General features: G+C 46.6%; 3 gene segments (V, D, J or C); all 3 read right to left on the bottom strand.

Annotated features, from left to right (window-relative positions):
- Positions 1 to 5,705: 5,705 nt before the first annotated feature.
- Positions 5,706 to 6,390, bottom strand: LOC134344654 (probable non-functional T cell receptor gamma variable 10). The segment is given in 2 exon segments: positions 5,706 to 6,163; positions 6,258 to 6,390. Coding segments are annotated over 2 exon segments (501 nt in total).
- A 926-nt stretch (positions 6,391 to 7,316) lies between these two features.
- On the bottom strand, positions 7,317 to 7,735 carry LOC134344586 (Ig kappa chain V-VI region J539-like). The segment is given in 2 exon segments: positions 7,317 to 7,618; positions 7,689 to 7,735. Coding segments are annotated over 2 exon segments (345 nt in total).
- Positions 7,736 to 14,564: 6,829 nt separating this feature from the next.
- LOC134344542 (Ig kappa chain V region 3315-like) lies at positions 14,565 to 15,137 on the bottom strand. The segment is given in 2 exon segments: positions 14,565 to 14,938; positions 15,019 to 15,137. Coding segments are annotated over 2 exon segments (414 nt in total).
- Between the last annotated feature and the right edge of the window lie 1,997 nt (positions 15,138 to 17,134).

Genomic DNA, 17,134 nt, shown 5'->3' with positions numbered 1-17,134 from the left:
CTAATAATATCTATTAGTAACTACACAATACAGTAATATAAATGTAAATAAATCAAACAGGTTAGCAATGATTATATATATATAAGTAAGTATATCAGTAAGTGTGGAAATATATGTGTGAAAAACCAAGTTTCTTTAAGTCTAGGGGTAAAAAGATACAGTCTTACGATGATGAGTAAAGTTCAGTTAGGTTCAGTTCGTGGTATTGAGTTGAGTAGTGATGGAGAGAAAGAGAGAGAGATTTGAGTCTTCAGGCGAGCTGACGCCGTCATTCTTCTCGTCTTCCTTCGAAATCCTTTCAAAGTCACAGACATGGGAGCGGTTTTCTGTGGTGGAGCTATCCCCCAGGCGAGGGTGGACACATGGACAATTCTCCACCAGTCAACCACGTTTCCCTTCTTTCCACTGCAAGAGCGATGGATCGATCCGCCAAAATCCACTTTTTCTGCGGGCAGTACAATGCTCATTCAGTGTCCAAACATGTGTCTGAGGTCTGTATCATCTGACCTCCTATTTTATCTCACCGTACTGGGTACCACCTGTCATTCAAATAACTCCTCCTTCCTCTCTGTGTAGAAAAGCACAAGCAGGCGAACTGTCTTCAGTCACCATAGCAACTTCCAAGCTGTTCGGTGCTGTCTCCAACTCCAAACTCAGTAGAAATCCAAAGTTACTTCCAGTGCCTTAAAGTGACACTCCAACCGTTAATCATCCTCTCTCTCTCTCTCTCTCTCTCTCTCTCTCTCTCTCTCTCTCTCTCTCTCTCTCTCTCTCTCTCTCTCTCTCTCTCTCTCTTCAAAAGCACAGTTAATAGGGGTACTTCAGGATGAAATTATGATCCAAAGCCAATATCTCAGAGCCTAATCAAATTCCTGGCATCGTCAGGTAAACCAACAACAATAAAAGCAAGATGAAAGTCAAGGGATTATGAACCGCAACTTTTCTACAACTACACTTAAGCTGCATTCTGATAATCATATTTTAATTTCTGTGATATGCAGAAATTTGAAGATTATTTCAGTCCAAATAACACTGGTAGCAATTGCACAACTGCATTTCCATGTGTCTACGTAGTATCATCTATGCTCTGCATGTTTGTCCTTTCATACTTCAGGAACTTCTAACCATAAGTCACTAGTCTAACTGTAATGCAGTGGGCATCTTTGAATGTCGTTATCTTTGTCACATTCCACAGACAGAACTTATATGGCATGAATGGTTTCTGCCACCTCATATTACCATGCGTTTTCTCGACTTAGTGCTGTTTGTTGTTTGCGATATTGTTTGTTGATAGCATGTTCTTTACAGTTAATCTCTATCATATCAATTATTATTCTCATATCGGAAATGAATTGCATAATGATTTAAAATATTTTCCCACGAGTTAGTTTAATATCTAGATATGGCAGGCTATCAGTTCAGGTGTTGTCTTTTATTAGAAAACACTTCGCAAAGTTTGGAAATCTTCACATCACTTACACAATTTTAATTATCCTAATTCATCTCTTTAATGGATGCTAATCAGAATCAGAATCATGTTTATTATCACCGGCATATGACGTGCAATTTGCTAACTTAGCAACAGCAGCTCAGTGCAATACATAATCGAGCAGAGAGTGAGAAAAATAATAATAATAAATAAAATAAAACATAATAAATAAAAAAGTAAATCAATTATGTATATTGAATAGATTATTTTAAAAATATGCAAAAACAGAAATACTGTATATTAAAAAAGTGAGGTAGTGTCCAAAACTTCAGTCCATTTAGGAATCGGATGGCAGAGGGGAAGAAGATGTTCCTGAATCGCTGAGTGTGTGCACATAATCACACATAAAGTCATTGTGAAATGAATCAAATACTAACAGAAAATTTTCGGAATGGGATGTAACTTATTATCAAAGTATAATGTGAATTTGAAAATGTAGGTGAAGAAAGACAAGGCTCTGAAGAAAAGAAGCTTTCATCGCAGTGATTTCCTTAGTATCAGTGATGATTTGCATCTTAGGACTGCTGAAGCAATGGTTAGAGGCCTTCCAGGTTCCCTCTTTATGATCGATGAAAGAACCTCCAATAGGAATGGTGGCTTTCCACAGATGACTGATATTGGTTACTCAGTGAATGTTGAGCTTTTCTGTTTTATTATTTTATAAGGGATTTCAGAGGATCGTTAGAAAAGGAGTGAATGATTTCCGGAAAATGCTATCAAAAAAGTTTGTGGATTCAGATATAATCACTATTTTTGAGACACATTTCGACAAATACATGAGTAGATGGAGCATAGGCAGGCAAGGACAAACTAGGAAAATGCAGATTTGTTGCTGGAAGGTTTTCTGAGGGTGGAGATCTCGGAGGATTTGCAAAGGCAAGACTGCTTAGGGATAGTCCGGATAGTCAGTACATGAGAATGCCACCTGTCGTGAACTTCAGTGAGTAAGAATACTAATGAGGGTAGGGATTTGTCTATGTGGACTTTAGCAAGACCTTGTAGAAGAATCTGCATGGCAGTCTGCTTTCAAGGTAAGATTACCATGGAGCCAGGGTGTGCGAGCCATAAGAATACCAGTTGCGTTGTAGTAGGAGCCAGAGAATGTCAATGGAGGGCTGTCTTGCAGCTTGGAGGCCCGTGTACCTAATACTGCGCAAAAATCTTTGCATGGTATTGCAGCTGTCAACGAGAAGCGTTGTTTGTAATTCTGGCAAGAACAAGTGATGCTGGGAATGGCGAAGGTGGGGAGACGTGGGAGGAGTGTAGGACAGGTGGAAGAGAGGGAGTGCCGGGGCGGAGGTTGCGCGGTGTAGGCACACCCAGTCCTGAGACACGAGGCAAATGCATTTGATTCCAAGCAATTGATTTATTGATCATTACAGTATGTCACTCTGGTGTTTCCCGCTCCCTCCCCTTTTCCAATTCACAATTCCACTCTCCCTACCCACTTCCCCCTCTCAGTCCACAAAAGAGACCCATATCAGAATCAGGTTAATCATCGCTCACGTATGTCATGAAATTTGTTTTTTTTTACGACAGCAGTACAGAGCAACGCATACAATTAATACACTACTCTGCTAAAGACTGAGGCATCCTAGCTATATATATGTGTACTGTATTTCGAAGTTTTCTGTGTAACTATATAATATTTCTCTCTATAAAAATATGAAATTACTTTTAATGGCAGACTTATGTCACAATGGCGGGGAATTGGGAGCGAGGGTGGAACAAAAGCAAGACACATCTTATGGGGTTAATTAGATTTAGTTTATTGTTCGATACCATGAGAGCTTGGCAGGTGTAGGAATAGCGAACTGGACAAGAACTGAGGACTACGAATAGGCTGGGACCAAGGGTCTGGACTTGGACTCGGAATCGGCTCCTAGAACTAGAGGAGACATGAAGAGGCTAGGGTATGGACTCCGAGCCCCAGACTGGGCAAGGACCCAGTACCTGGGTCTTGCCTCGTGCTAGGACCCCAGAACCAGCTATGGATATAAAATGGGCTAGGGAGAGGAGGAACATGGGAACACAGAGCCTTGGTCTCGGGAGAACAGGTACATGGAACCATGGACACATACACAGAACACAGAGTCGGGACCCCTCCTTGGGTACAGGACATGGGGCCGGAACTCACACACAGAACAGAGAGCCGGGACCCCTCCTTGGGTACAGGACATAGGGCCGGGACTGAAGACCCTCCGCGGGGCAACGGCAAGACGGTCTGACTTACCACACGGAGGCGAGGACAAGACGAGACAAGACATGACCCCCCGCGGGGCAACGGCAAGACGGCCTGACTTATCCCACGCAGGGAAGGACAGGACAAGACCAACACGAAAGCACACCAGACAGCACCTATCTAGCTCCGGCGATAGAACTAGACCGAAGTGCAGGTGAGGGCTGCAGACGAGGGCTAGAGGCGAGAGGGGCAGAGAAGGGATTCAGACAGGGGGGTAGGACAGGAATCACAGACCACCAGCGCCAGGACTTGACTCGGAACTGGGAAGCCGCCAGGACCAGGGCTTGACTTGGTGCTTCACTGCCGCCGGGACCAGGACTCGACTTGGTGCTTGACTGCCGCCGGGGCCAGGACTTGACTTGGTGCTTGACTGCCGCCGGGGCCAGGACTTGACTTGGTGCTTGACTGCTGCCGGGACCAGGACTTGACTTGGTGCTTGACTGCCGCCGGAGCCAGGACTTGACTTGGAGCCTCCGCGTAGTGGCGAACTCTCGACTTGGCCCGGGAACAGTAGACAGCGGTTCTTGATTCCATCCGGCAGGGTTAACTGACGGACCCACCTCGGTGAGGAAACTTTGCAGGCTCGCTTTGGCGAGGTAACTGGACATGGTTGCTCCGGTGAGGAAGGGCGAATTAACGGCACACGCTTCGGCAGAGACTAGGCTTGCTCCGGCCAGATGGCATTAGCACACCATGACTTTGCAGACGCTCCCGCGCCGAACGGCTGAAAGCCGGAGACTATAAACTACCGGTTCAGCCGAGCGTTAATTGCCTCTAATCACCAAAGTCGAGGGACATGGGAAAAAAGGGAATCAACGGTCCGGATCGTCATATAAACAAGGTAAATGTAAAGGGACCATGACAACTTAAACGTTTTTCATTCCATGGAACACCGCCACAAACAATACGCCTGAAGTCTCTTGGACAATTGTTCTGGTTATGAGAATGTGCAGCAAACAAGCACAGAGTATTACCTTGGAAGCTCAGGAAAAGAGTTCCTCAGGGATGCTGGGGACACTATTATTCACCGTCTGGATCAGAATGCAGATGGTGTGGTTAATAAGTTTGCAGACTACATCAAAGTTGTAATCGGTCAGCTTAGAAAGTTGTAAAACATTACGAGAGGAAATATGGTTAAAGGTATAGCAGATGGAATTTAACGAGGAGATTTGAAATGTTGCATTTTGGTAACTTAAAGCAGGACAGGATTTACACAGTAGCGGATGTAAAGCAGAGGGATCGAGGGGCACAACCGTATAGTTCCCTGCAGGTGGAAACATGGATGGATAGGCTGGCGAAGTCTTCGTTTGGCACGTAGTCTTTCACGAGTTAGTTCATTGATTACAGTAGTTGGGATAAAATATTGCTTTACAAAATATTGGTGAAACCACACTTGGAGTATGATAACACACGCAAAATGCTGGAGGAGCTGAAAAGGTCAGACAGCATCTATGCGGAAGAAATAAACAGCTGAAGTTTCTGTCCTGATTGGTTTGGAATTCCAGCATCTGAAGATTTTCCCCTGTAGTTTAGAGTATGGTATTCATTTCTGATAGATTTGGGATTTAGCCCCCAGAGTGTAGGAGGCTTTGGAAGAGATATAGAGGTATATAAAATCATGTGCACACAGCTATAGTGATCGTCACAATGAATGACTTGGGAAGAAGGACGTTTCCGTGCTAGATAACTCTGAAAGGCAGGCGAATGGGATAAATGCAGGTTAGAAAATGACCCGAATGACCGGTTTGCGTTCTGTACAAGTCCATAACCCGAGCTCAGATCAAGGACAATTGGAATGAAGTTTTGGGTCATTGTGATCACGCGACCGGGTTTTCTCTGAACGTTAGTAGGTTTTCAGGCTCTTGGCTCGTATTCATTCATGAAATTTGGATCCATGTGTACAGTCCATCGCAAATTTATCCAAACAGCTTTATTCAGCGTAGCTATGAAGTAAAATGCAAATTGCACAGCGGTTTAAAACAACGAATAGTATTCGTTAAACGCAGGTGTTCGCGGAGAGCGTGAGGCACAACACCTGTTACTTGGTGTGGAACCAGTGAACACGTTATGCACAAGGTACCCGATGGGTTTATGTACTGGCTTCCCTTCGCATTTGGCCACTGTGTACCAGTAAGCGCAGTAGTAGGTGCCGGAATCATCCTTGTTTATATTCGGCAAGAGCAGAGTGCACGATTGAGTCTCAGGTACTTTGCTCGCAATTAATCGTTCGTCAGACACATCCCTCTGAGTGTCCGATGAACTCTTAAAATACAATAGCCGCTGCAGGCCTTGACCCGGCCTCTGCCGGTACCAATGTATAACAGCTTCCGCAAAGTCGACTTGTTGAATATCACAGTAAAAGTGCACAGGTTCTGTCGGAGCCCTGGTAATCGATAATTGAGCCTGTGTCAATATCTGAAGCGCTACTTTACCTGTCGGAGAAAATAATACAACGTGATTGAATCATTCCACAGTGCGGTGACGAATGGCGAAAGAAAACGGGGATTAAAATGAAGAAACACTGACCGAGAAAGCAGGTCAATAAAATGACGGTCAGCAACACCTTCATGTTGGGGAGACAGAGCGTCGCGTTGATCCAGGTGACTGAGATCCCGCCGACCGCTTCACTCCTTCTCGAAGCCGCAAACTGCTGCTTCCTTTTGGCGCGATGACGTCACGACCTGTCCTTTACTGTTCAGACTCGGCGCTGAATTTCAATCCGGATCTCACCCCCCCACGTGACCCAGAAACCCAACCCAGCCGCTGTCCGCAGGAAGTCGAGTGTGACCCCGAGGTGAATTCTTGTCCACGCACACCTGGCGTCTCTGCCTGAAGTCACCCGTCGCTGTAGCTTCCCATTATGCCTCGGTAAGATACACACTCAATTCTTCATTCCGACTACTCGCGGTAAACCTTCACGCTCTCGCTTATCTATAACTAATCTCCCTCTGCCTTCAAATTATTCAAAGACCATGTTTACTCAAGAGCTCCCAGAAGTCACAGACTTTCGAGAGAAACCCCTCTCTTCATCTCCCTCGTTAATGGACAACAACCATTCAACACTGACTCCCATTCTAGGCTCTTGTACGAATGGAAACATCCTCTACACGCCTCACTGTCTACATTCATCAGCGAACAGTACGTTTTAATTAAGATCCCTTTTACTATTCAAAACTGCAGTAGATATGAGTCTGGCCTGTCCATCCCTTTTTCATCGTTCCCATGAACCCTCTGTGAACTGCTTCTAGATAATTGACATCCTTACATGACCGGACCAATTCTGGACACGATATTCCAGGTGTGACTCCGTACACAGGGTATAACTTCGCTAACTTTGTAGTAAATTGCGCTTGTAATAAACAACTATCTTCCGTCAGCTGTTCTGAAGACCTGCCGCACCTGTGTTTTCTGCACCACGTGCCGCTTCCCGCTTCAGCACTGGATCCCTGAATAGAATTACATTCCTTTTGTTTAGTGGGAACGTTGCCTCCATCTGCGGTCAATGCCATGAAGTTTCCTTTCCCTGGTGAAACAGTCGAGCGGTAGGAGAGACTGGGGTTTTTGTATCGCCTTTCTGCCGCCGCTTCACACTGTGCCGACCCAGCGGGCACAGTAATAGATGGCGGCATCTGTCAGGGCGATGTTGTCAATCACAAGAGAGAAGAAAGGGTCACTGCCCTCGGCTGAGAACTTGGCGGACACTCCCGGATCCCGCTCCGTTCGACCTTTGCTAAAGCGCAGGATCCTTCTGGGTGCCTGGTTAGCGAGTTGCTGGTACCAGTGGATGTCATCGAGTGCCCTTACCTCGCACAGTATCTTCACCGTCGTCGTCTCGGGCTTCGTGATTGAAATGTGAGACATCTTCAATTCCTCGGCCAGATATCCAGCTGCAAATAAAATACACTGAAGCCACGCTGTCGTGAAGGAAAAAGCTGGAGCGGTGGTGGACATACTTACCGAGGGAAAGCGCCAGGGTGGTAAGCAGTGAACAGAGCGACATGATGCGGCGGTGAAATTTCCGGGGGACTGGTTCCTCTCAGGGCCTCGTTAGATGAAATCAGCATCTGTCCGGATACAGGCAGGTTGTTTCAGCGGCTGCGCAGTGTGGCCTTCACCTTTACCTTCATTTTCACTTTCATTCGTCCTTCCTTTTCCCATCAGAGAGAGCCAACAGCAGTGGTTTCTGTCGCCAGTGTGAGGATGTAGAACTTTAGATTATATAAGGTGCCACATTGAAAATTATGCAACCTCCTTTCTCTCGACTTCCCATAGACGAGGATGGAAGTATCCGGGAGAGAAGTGACTTTCGCCGTTAGTTGTGCTTTTATTGCCTTCCTGACTTCGCTCTGCCTCCGGCATTCCTATCGCATTGTCTTGTCACTCATTTTCTCCCTCATTTGTGCCAGATCTTTCAAAGCTCCGAAACCTCCAGAGCGAGGGATACGTGATGCTTGACCCGCTGAGCGATTACAACGATCTCGCTTCAGATTCTGAGGGTTGACGCGGCACGCCACAGAGATGAGGACATCAAAGAAGGGGAAATGGGAGCGGATTAGTCCGTCCATCCTCGTGTTCCTGGTTCATAAAGATCATGGCTGATCTTCAAGTTTAGCTCCACTTTCCTGTCTTTCAATTCCTCTAATCTCCAAATAAATTTATTTACCCAGGATAGACTCATGGATTAGTTGAATGCACAGCATGGAAGCGGGCCTTTCTGCACAACTCCTCCATATTGAGCAGCGGTAGTCCTATTTGCCTGCGTTAGACCGATATTGCTCTCTAAACCTTCCTATTGTAACCTGTCTAAACGTTTTTAAACTTTGTTATTGCATCTGCTATTCCCTGGCCAATTATCCCAGACGATCTACATAGATCCTATTGTAATCTCAAGGAGCCGTCTTCACTGTCCGCTACACCGCTGAGTTTGATTTCATTCACAAACTTACTAAACATGCTGACTACATTATCGTCCATGTTATTAATGCACGTCTCTGGGTAACGAACGGCCGTGGACCCAGCATGATCCCTGTGGAACACCAATCATCGCAGGTTCCACGACCATACTCCATATTTTGACTCTTAACAACAGGCTAAATCTGAATGCAACTGGTTCGTCCACTCTTAATCGCATGTCATCTCATCTTCTGGACCAGTTTACCATGCAGAGCCTTGTTAAATTTGCTAAAATCAATGCAGTCATTTTGTACCACCGTGCTCTCGTTGATTGTCTTGGTCATCTCCTAAAAAAAATGTAATTCTTGACATGATACCCAAAACACAATCTCATGCTGATTTTTCCTGATGAGCCGTTTCAATCCCAAATCCTGGGGTATCCCACATCTTCTTGTAAATCTCCCGCCACTGATTTTAGGCTCGCCCTCCCCTCCCCCCCCCCCCACCCTGTAGTTCCCAAATCTGTCCTTACAACACATCTCAATCAAACACGACAGTAGCCATCCGATACCCTTGTTACCTCACCTGTGGCTAACAGTTATAGAAATATCTTTGCCAGGTCCCCAACAATTCGTTTTCTTGTTTGTTTATTGAGATACGTCACCCAGCAATCCTCCGATTTCAGTCAGTCAGTCAGTGGACGCCGTCCCGAATCCGGGGCTGGTGGCTATGCACCTCCACCTTCTTCCAGCTTGCGACAGCACCGAGTACAGCCTCTCCTGCAGTTTGTTCTCGCTGGATGCCTTGGCACCGCCCGCCGCCGCCCCCGCCGAAATCGAGCCCGAGGTCGTGTCGGCCTCCAGCCGCGGCCGCTTCTTCGAGCTCGCCCCTCTGATTTATTCTCAGCCTGATCACAAGACAATTTGCAACGACCACTTAAGCTACCAATCAGTAGGTCTTCGGAATATGAGAGGAAAGGAAAGTGGAGCATCTAGGGAGCGTACAAACTCCGTGCATGGTCACCTGTACAGTACTGTAAAGCTTTGTGTTAACTACCAGGCTACCCTGCCTCTCCCTGCATTTCTATAGTGTTATAGAATGCAATTTGTCTGCCCTTGCGAATGTATCCACCTTGATGCATTTTAAGACTGTCAGTACCTTCCCCTTTGTAATGTGGATATATTTCAAGACAGTAATTTCAGAAAAGAAATATTCATTTAAGATCTCGCCCCATCTCCTGTGACTCCACTATCGTTCTGTTACCTTTTTGTTTTTGATAGAGTTATGGACTACCTTAGGATTCCCCTTTACTTCGTCTTCCAAAACGATCTGATACATTTGTCCTTCTGATTTTCCTCTCAAGTGTACTGGTATGTCTATTATCCGGCACAAGCGATTCACTTGATCCCAAAAGATAATACACGATATATGCCTCCTTATTCCAGAAGAAACCCTCAATTTTCCTCATCAACTAGGGTTCCATAATGCTGCCAGCCTTGGCCATCAATCTGACTGGGTATATTTAAAGCAATGGTTGGTTGATACGTTCTTGATTAGTAAGGATATCAAAGGTTACGGGGAGAAGTCAGGAAAACGTATTGAGAAGGGATAATATATCAACCATAATGTAATGGGGAGCAGACTCGATTGGCTAAATGGCCTAATTCTACTCTCTTGCCTTATACTGTCCCTGAACCCTCCATATTACACTTACAGAGCCTGCCACTTCCCATACCTACAAACAGCTTCTCCCAATCAACTTCTGCAGAATCACGTCTAATGCCTTCAAAATTAGCCTTACACCAGTTTAGGACTTTAATTAGATGACCAGTCCTTTTTCTAAAGTCATCTAAAAACTGATAGTCAGTGATTGCAATGTGCCATAGCCCTGCACCCCACAGCAGTCATATGCGTTGCCCAATTTTCGAACAGCAGATCCCTCTCTTTTTTACTTTTTGAGATATAGCGCGCAATAGACCTACCGGCCCTGCGAGAAATCGCCGATTTAATCCTTTGCTAATCACGGGACAACTTACAGTGACCAACTAACCTACCAACCGGTACGTGTTGGAAAGTGGGGGGAAATCGGAACACCCGGAGGAAAGTGGAGAAAGTATAAATTCCTTACAGGCAGCTGCGGGAATAAAACATAATGCCAACCAGTACGTTACCATGCTGCATCACTCTTTAGTGAGGCAATCTACATGTTATTTGAGAAAATTGTTATGGACACATTTAACCATGGCATAACATGGATGATATGTGAATCGCAACAGTAGCAATAGCTGGTGTTCTCTTTCTTGGTGATAGACTGTGAGTTTGAGAGGTGCTGTCAGAGGAACCTGGGTAAGTAATTGCACTGCAATTAGTAGCCTGGATGTTTACAAATAATCAGTGTAGCTGGTAACAAGAATGAATCTTCAGGGCAGTTAGTTGTTGTTCATGAACGGAGCAGCTTTGTTTTGGATGGCGTTGAGCCAAACACATGCAATTAAATGGAAAGAACGTCATAACACCCCGAAGTAGCTTCACAGACAATGGAAAGTCTTTGAAATGTCAGGAAGTGTGTTGTTTGCCCCAGAATACCTGGCCACATTCAAAACCCAAGGTTCAAAGTAAAATTCATAATCAGTGTCACCACATAGAACACTGAAATTATTTTTCTGCGGCCATATGTGTTGTCTCAAAGTTTGTGTGGCTGGTCCGGTTGTACTTCCAGTCACTGAATATCAAGGGCAGTTAATTGTAAACACTTGCTGGTGTCATGGTCCGGTCCCTTATGTCCGCATTCCGGTTCACAGTCCGGTCCATGGACTCAGGACTCTGGGTCTTCCAGCTGTCCCTTGTTTTGGTTGAGTTAATCATAGGCACCTGATTCCCATTTTGGGGTTTGGAATATAAGTGGCCTTGGGGTCGACTGTGGGCTGCTGGTTCGTCTTGTCAAGATTCCCTGGGAGCAATCTGCTGCTGGAAGGCTAGAGCGGCTACTTGTCATCTTTAGGCCACTTTGGAGAACCATCGCTTCATGGAGCCTTGCTGTCGGTAGTCGGAGCCGTCTTTGCGGTATGGATTTGGCCTTTTCCCGGGACAGCTGAGTGGCTGTCAGCCACTCCGAGCCAAGTAGGGAACCGGCTGTTTCCATAGCAGAGATGGAGCTGTCTGTCGTTCTTTGGTGTTTGTCTCTTCTTGTCCTCGCTTACGTGGGCTAAGTCAGGCCGTTCTGCCGTTGCCTTGCGGGGGGGGTCTGTCTTGTCTTGTCTTGTCCTCGCCTCCGTGGGTAAGTCAGGCCGTTCTGCCGTTGCCTTGGGGGGGGGGGGGGGGACCTGCCTTGTCTTGTCTTTTCCTCTGTTGGGTAAGTCCGGTCGTTCTGCCGTTACCCGACGGATGGTCCTGTCCCACCTTGGTGTAGAGATAAAGTTGAGTCCTGGCTTGTCCAAGTATAAGTCCCGGTTCTATGTTGATGTACAGTTCCAAGTCTGTCTCCGAGCTCCAGCCTCTGACTTACCAGCCTCCAGCCTCAAGCTTCAAGACTCAAGACCCCAGCCTCAAGCCTCAAGACTCAAGACCCAGCCTCAAGATTCAAGAGCCAAGAACCCAGCCACGTCCTGTCCTGTCGCCACGTCATGTCGTTGCCTAGTTCTGGGGTCCAAGCCCGAGGCAAGACCCAGGTCCTGGGTCCTTGTCCAGTCTCTGGCTCGGAGTTCAAGCCCAGGCTCGTAGTTCATAGTTCCTTGTCCGGGTTCCCTGTGTCTAGTCCATGTCCTAGCCCAAGTCTGCGTTCTTGTCCCTGCACCTTGTCTGTATCCTGTCACATCCCTACTCTAGTCAAGTCCTGTTCCTTGTACTTCAGTGTCTGTGTCTTGCATTTGTGTCCGCTACCAGCGCCCCCATTGTGACAGCTGGAGATTGTCATTGTCTGCACACTTGTGATAACGTAGGAAGTTTATTAATGAAGCAACTGAAAATGTACAGTCTAGGAAAAGACTTCAAACCTCCCTCCTTTCTGTGATTTGTTACCCCAGTCCTTAGAGTGTTCTCCACCTAATGCCCATTGACTCGAGTTTTTCTCAGGGCTCCTGTGAGCTACAATAAACCAAATACTGTCCTGTTATGAAAAACAGATCTCTCTCACCTCGTCCTTAGAGTACAGTTCTTTGGGCCCTGTTTTGTGTTGTAAATAGCCAGATTGGATTTGCCCGGCTTTATATGAACAGGACATCACTAGGCAATTTTACTTGTTTATTTAGCGATACAGTGCAGATTATGCCCTTCCGGCCCTTCAAGTCACGCCGCCGCAGCGACCCCTGACAACCTCGATGAACCCTAACCTAATCATGGGACAATTTACAATGATCAGTTAACCTACTCGGTATGTCTTTGGACAGTGAGAGGAAACCGAAGTACCCGGGGAAAATCCATGCATTCTATGGGGATGATCTACAGAGACACCTTGCGTACAGCGCCAGAATTCAACTCCAAACTCCGACGCCCTGAGTGGTAATTGCGCAGTGTTAATCACTACGTTCTCGTTGAACGAACCTTTCCAATGAATGGGTCAATGCTGTAACTGTATGAAAGCAGTCTGGCCAAAGACAAACGACAGGAATTCTGCAGATGCTGGAAATTCAAGCAACACACATCAAAGTTGCTGTTGAACGCAGCAGGCCAGGCAGCATCTGTAGGAAGAGGTGCAGTCGACGTTTCAGGCCAAGACCCTTTGTCAGGACTTCGTCAGGACTCTGACGAAGGGTCTCGGCCTGAAACGTCGACTGCACCTCTTCCTACAGATGCTGCCTGGCCTGCTGCGTTCACCAGCAACTTTGATGTGTGTGGCCAAAGACAAAGCCGGTTCTTCACCACAGGTGATCATTACAGCAGTCAGAATATTGTCTTGTCTCAAAGCGTTTGCTGAATCCAGTGCTCTCCATACTTTATTAATACCACGTGAAGAAATTCAGAACTGAATTCCTATGCAACCTGTACGATGCCCATGACCGTGCTGCAAGTTCCTGCTGAGTGCACTCCAGCACGCATCCCAGGTCAAGTTAGTCCAGATTTCCTGCAATATGTGAATCATATCACTCCGATGCCATATGAAGAAGTGCCTAGTCAACTTAGATTACTTACAGTCAAACGCCAGGTTCCACTATCACAATGCTTGGGTAGCTCATACCTCACAGACACAGTCAGCAGCAGAATGGCATAAATGTGAGTGTTCTCCACTTTGGCTCCAGGTCCCACAATGTTGCCTCGTCTAAAGTCAAACTGTCGAGGAAGCATCTTCTTGATTGCGACCTACCATCGCCCATAAAGCAGTGGTTCTCCGTATTCTAAAACTCCGGAAGAATTGCCGAGAGTATCAAGAGTACTGAAAGTACTCTCGGTGAGGACTTTCCATGTTATGGAAAAGAGAATAGTATAGCACAATATAGACCCTTCGGCCCATGATGTTGTGCTGACTCTTTAACATGTGATAAATAAATCTGAAACAGAATCAGAAATTACGTGCAATCCGCACCAAAGAGTGAATTGGTACCAAGATGCACATGTCATCCCGACTATCTGTTGCTCGTAGTTCCCGTTTGGGAGGAGGAAGTTCAGGGATTGGGAAGTGGTTAACGCTCAGCTCACCACACCAGGAGATCAGCATCTCCCGGAGACGGAGTATGCAGGTACAGTATCCCTGCCGCACCGGCAACCAGGCCACGCGGCGTGTTTCTGATGACAGAATCCCTTGCCATAGCTTCCACAGGGGGGAGACCCAGGAGCGAGCAAAGACAAGGCTGCAACCCCGTAACTACAGCAGAAAACTTTCCTTCTTTCCAATGTAATTGCGGACATGTAGAAGCAACTGCTTCTGTCCCTGCCTCTTGAGCAAACACCAACTCTGGCAGACATGGATAAGTGCAATTCTAACTGGGGGTCGCTGCATCCTCCAGATCAACGGTTCCATTTGACTGGCTGCTCGTCGAGCTTTTTGTGCGATGTTTGCTTTCTGTTACGTACTGTGTAAACCCAAAAGGCGCAGTAATAGGTGGCGGCGCTGTCAGTGTTAACCGCGACTCTGAGGTACACTTCGGAATCTGAAATCTTTAAGGCATTGAAGGATGGCCCGAATTCCGAATCCCGCGTTACACTATCCCCATAGTAGAGTATCCTTTGGAGCGGCTTTCCGGGTTTCTGTTGGTACCAGTGAAGGGGTTTACTGCTGCTTACGGAGTCTCCTTTCACTTGACACCGAATAAGCTCGCTTTTCCCGGCAAACGTTGTAATCGATAGCTGGGGCTGGGTCAGGGTCTGAGCCACACTTCTACCTGCAAAAAGAGCAGAAACGGTAAAAGAATCCGCGCGGCGGGAAGGAGCGATAAAAGTTGAAGAGGGGTTGGTAACGCACAGCTGAAAAGCAGCACCACGAACCAGGGACCCTGCCACATGCTTGTTGCGCCGGGTCAGTGTTTGGAATCTGAGAGGAAGCGCAGTTTATCAGCTTTTGTTGTCGGGGCTGAACCCGCCTCAGCTCCTACCCCGAACCGTGTCCAAATCACTTATTTACATGAGACTGATAGCGCCGCCTTTCTTAGGGGGCGGGTGTCAGGGGTGGGGCACGCCCCAGTTTATTTCTTCCTTTCATAATTTGGAGAGGTTTCCTTGAATATCCCTCAATGTCACTTGGCCCCTCGGTCCCGTTTCCACAAACTGATCTTTATCTTAAACAGGACCAGAATATTATGGAAATACACAGCAATCCAAGCAATATTTCTCTTTTGCGTGGTTGCTAGATCCCGAGCGCCGCCTTCACGTCAATTCTCGTTCAGCTCTGCGCCCTGTTGGTGAACCAGAAAGAGAGTCAGGCTTATTACCACAGGCGTAAATCGCGAAATGTGTTGCTTTCCGACAGTAGAACAGTGCAAGACAGAAACATCAGTATCAGCTACAAAAATAATAAATAAAAGAAGACGTTTGTCTCATGGGCCCTTCAGAAATCTGATTCCGGAGGGGAAGAAACGGTTGTTAAAATATGGAATGTGGATAATTAGACTCTTGTGCCTCTTCCTGATGGTATGAACGCGAATGGTGTCCCGGATGGTGAGGGTCTTTAATAATGAATGCCCCCTTCTTGAAGCACTGCCTCTTAAACTGTCTTCGATGGCGGGGATGGTTGTGCCCGTGAGGGGGCTGGTTGAATCGACAACACTGTACGACGTCTAGAATTGCAGATTCCATACAAGCTGAATATTCTCCGTGGTATATCTGTAAATCTATTGTAGGAGTCTCTGCTGACACGCCAAATCCCATCAAATTCCAAATGAAGTAGTGGCGCCTGCGGTTTCACCCTGTTACTGAACAGTACAGTGTGCGGAATACATTGGGTTAGGAGGAGTGCTAACTTGTGCCTGATGGAATGCTGAGTTTCCCCTCGCCTTGCTCCACCCTCTCAGCTGATTCCTACTTCAGCGCCATTGATATCAATGACCACCCCCCCCCCCCCCACAATGTCTACAGAGCTGCTAAAAGTCTCCCTGATGGAATGTGGACTCGCCCCCCGCCCCCCTCCCCCCTCCCCCGGTCAACGTTTCCATCCACTTTGAATATCTTGTTCATTTATATCACGATAACTTGCAGCCCAGAAGACAAAACTTCAATAAAATTGAAGTGGGAGAAATTTACAGCTTCTGGCAGAGGGAAGCGATACTCAATGGATTTCTGGACCCTGGGCCATTGAGCGTTTGTAGATGCATGTCTGAAATTTCGACCTAAATTTGCTTCTTTCCTACTGGCCATTGAAACTTTTGACGAGTGGGACTAAAGGGCCTGTATCTGTCCAGTATAATGAATGCAGGATTCGGAGACCTGAGGGCCATGGGGCTCTAGTAAAGCGGAGGAGCTAAGGCCTGGGGCATATTAGCTATGAACATATTGAATACTGGGGCAGGACTGTCGGCCTGGTAGCCTCGTCCTTCTGCTCCTCTTCCGGTATCATTTCATTGTGTCCTGGTGCGTCGATGAAATCTGGTGAAGTGAATACAACTGCTTGCCATTTAATCCTTTCGCCATTGAATAACTTCCAGTCTTTAATAATTTATTTTACTTTGAAACACGAAATTGAAGAAGTACTGGACGCAGATTCTCATTTTACTGACTTCTTGGCAAATTTTAAATTGCATTCCCGTGGAACTCCTACTGGAATCTTACTGCATCAAGGACATCATATAAATGTAATAGCATAAATGTATTGTTTATGTGGTCACTAGGTTTGAAGCGACTCATTTATATCAAAGTTTCTGCTTTTGTTCTGCACTGCACCCTGCCCATGGCGGCACTGGTCTCGCCACCGACTGATGACTGAAGCCCGCAGAATGATGTTTGTTTCTGATTCAGTTTCTGGTTCTCTCAGAGAGGATCCTGGCGACACCTTCAGCCACTCCAGGCTGTTACCAGCCATTCCCTCCATTGTTCCATCAAGACGATCAAAGGCAGATTGAAACCGAGCGTCCATTCTCATTTGTTAG

The sequence above is a fragment of the Mobula hypostoma genome, chromosome 1, assembly GCF_963921235.1.
Source record: "Mobula hypostoma chromosome 1, sMobHyp1.1, whole genome shotgun sequence".
Taxonomy (NCBI): domain Eukaryota; kingdom Metazoa; phylum Chordata; class Chondrichthyes; order Myliobatiformes; family Myliobatidae; genus Mobula; species Mobula hypostoma.
This window is presented reverse-complemented; position numbering and strand designations above follow the sequence as displayed.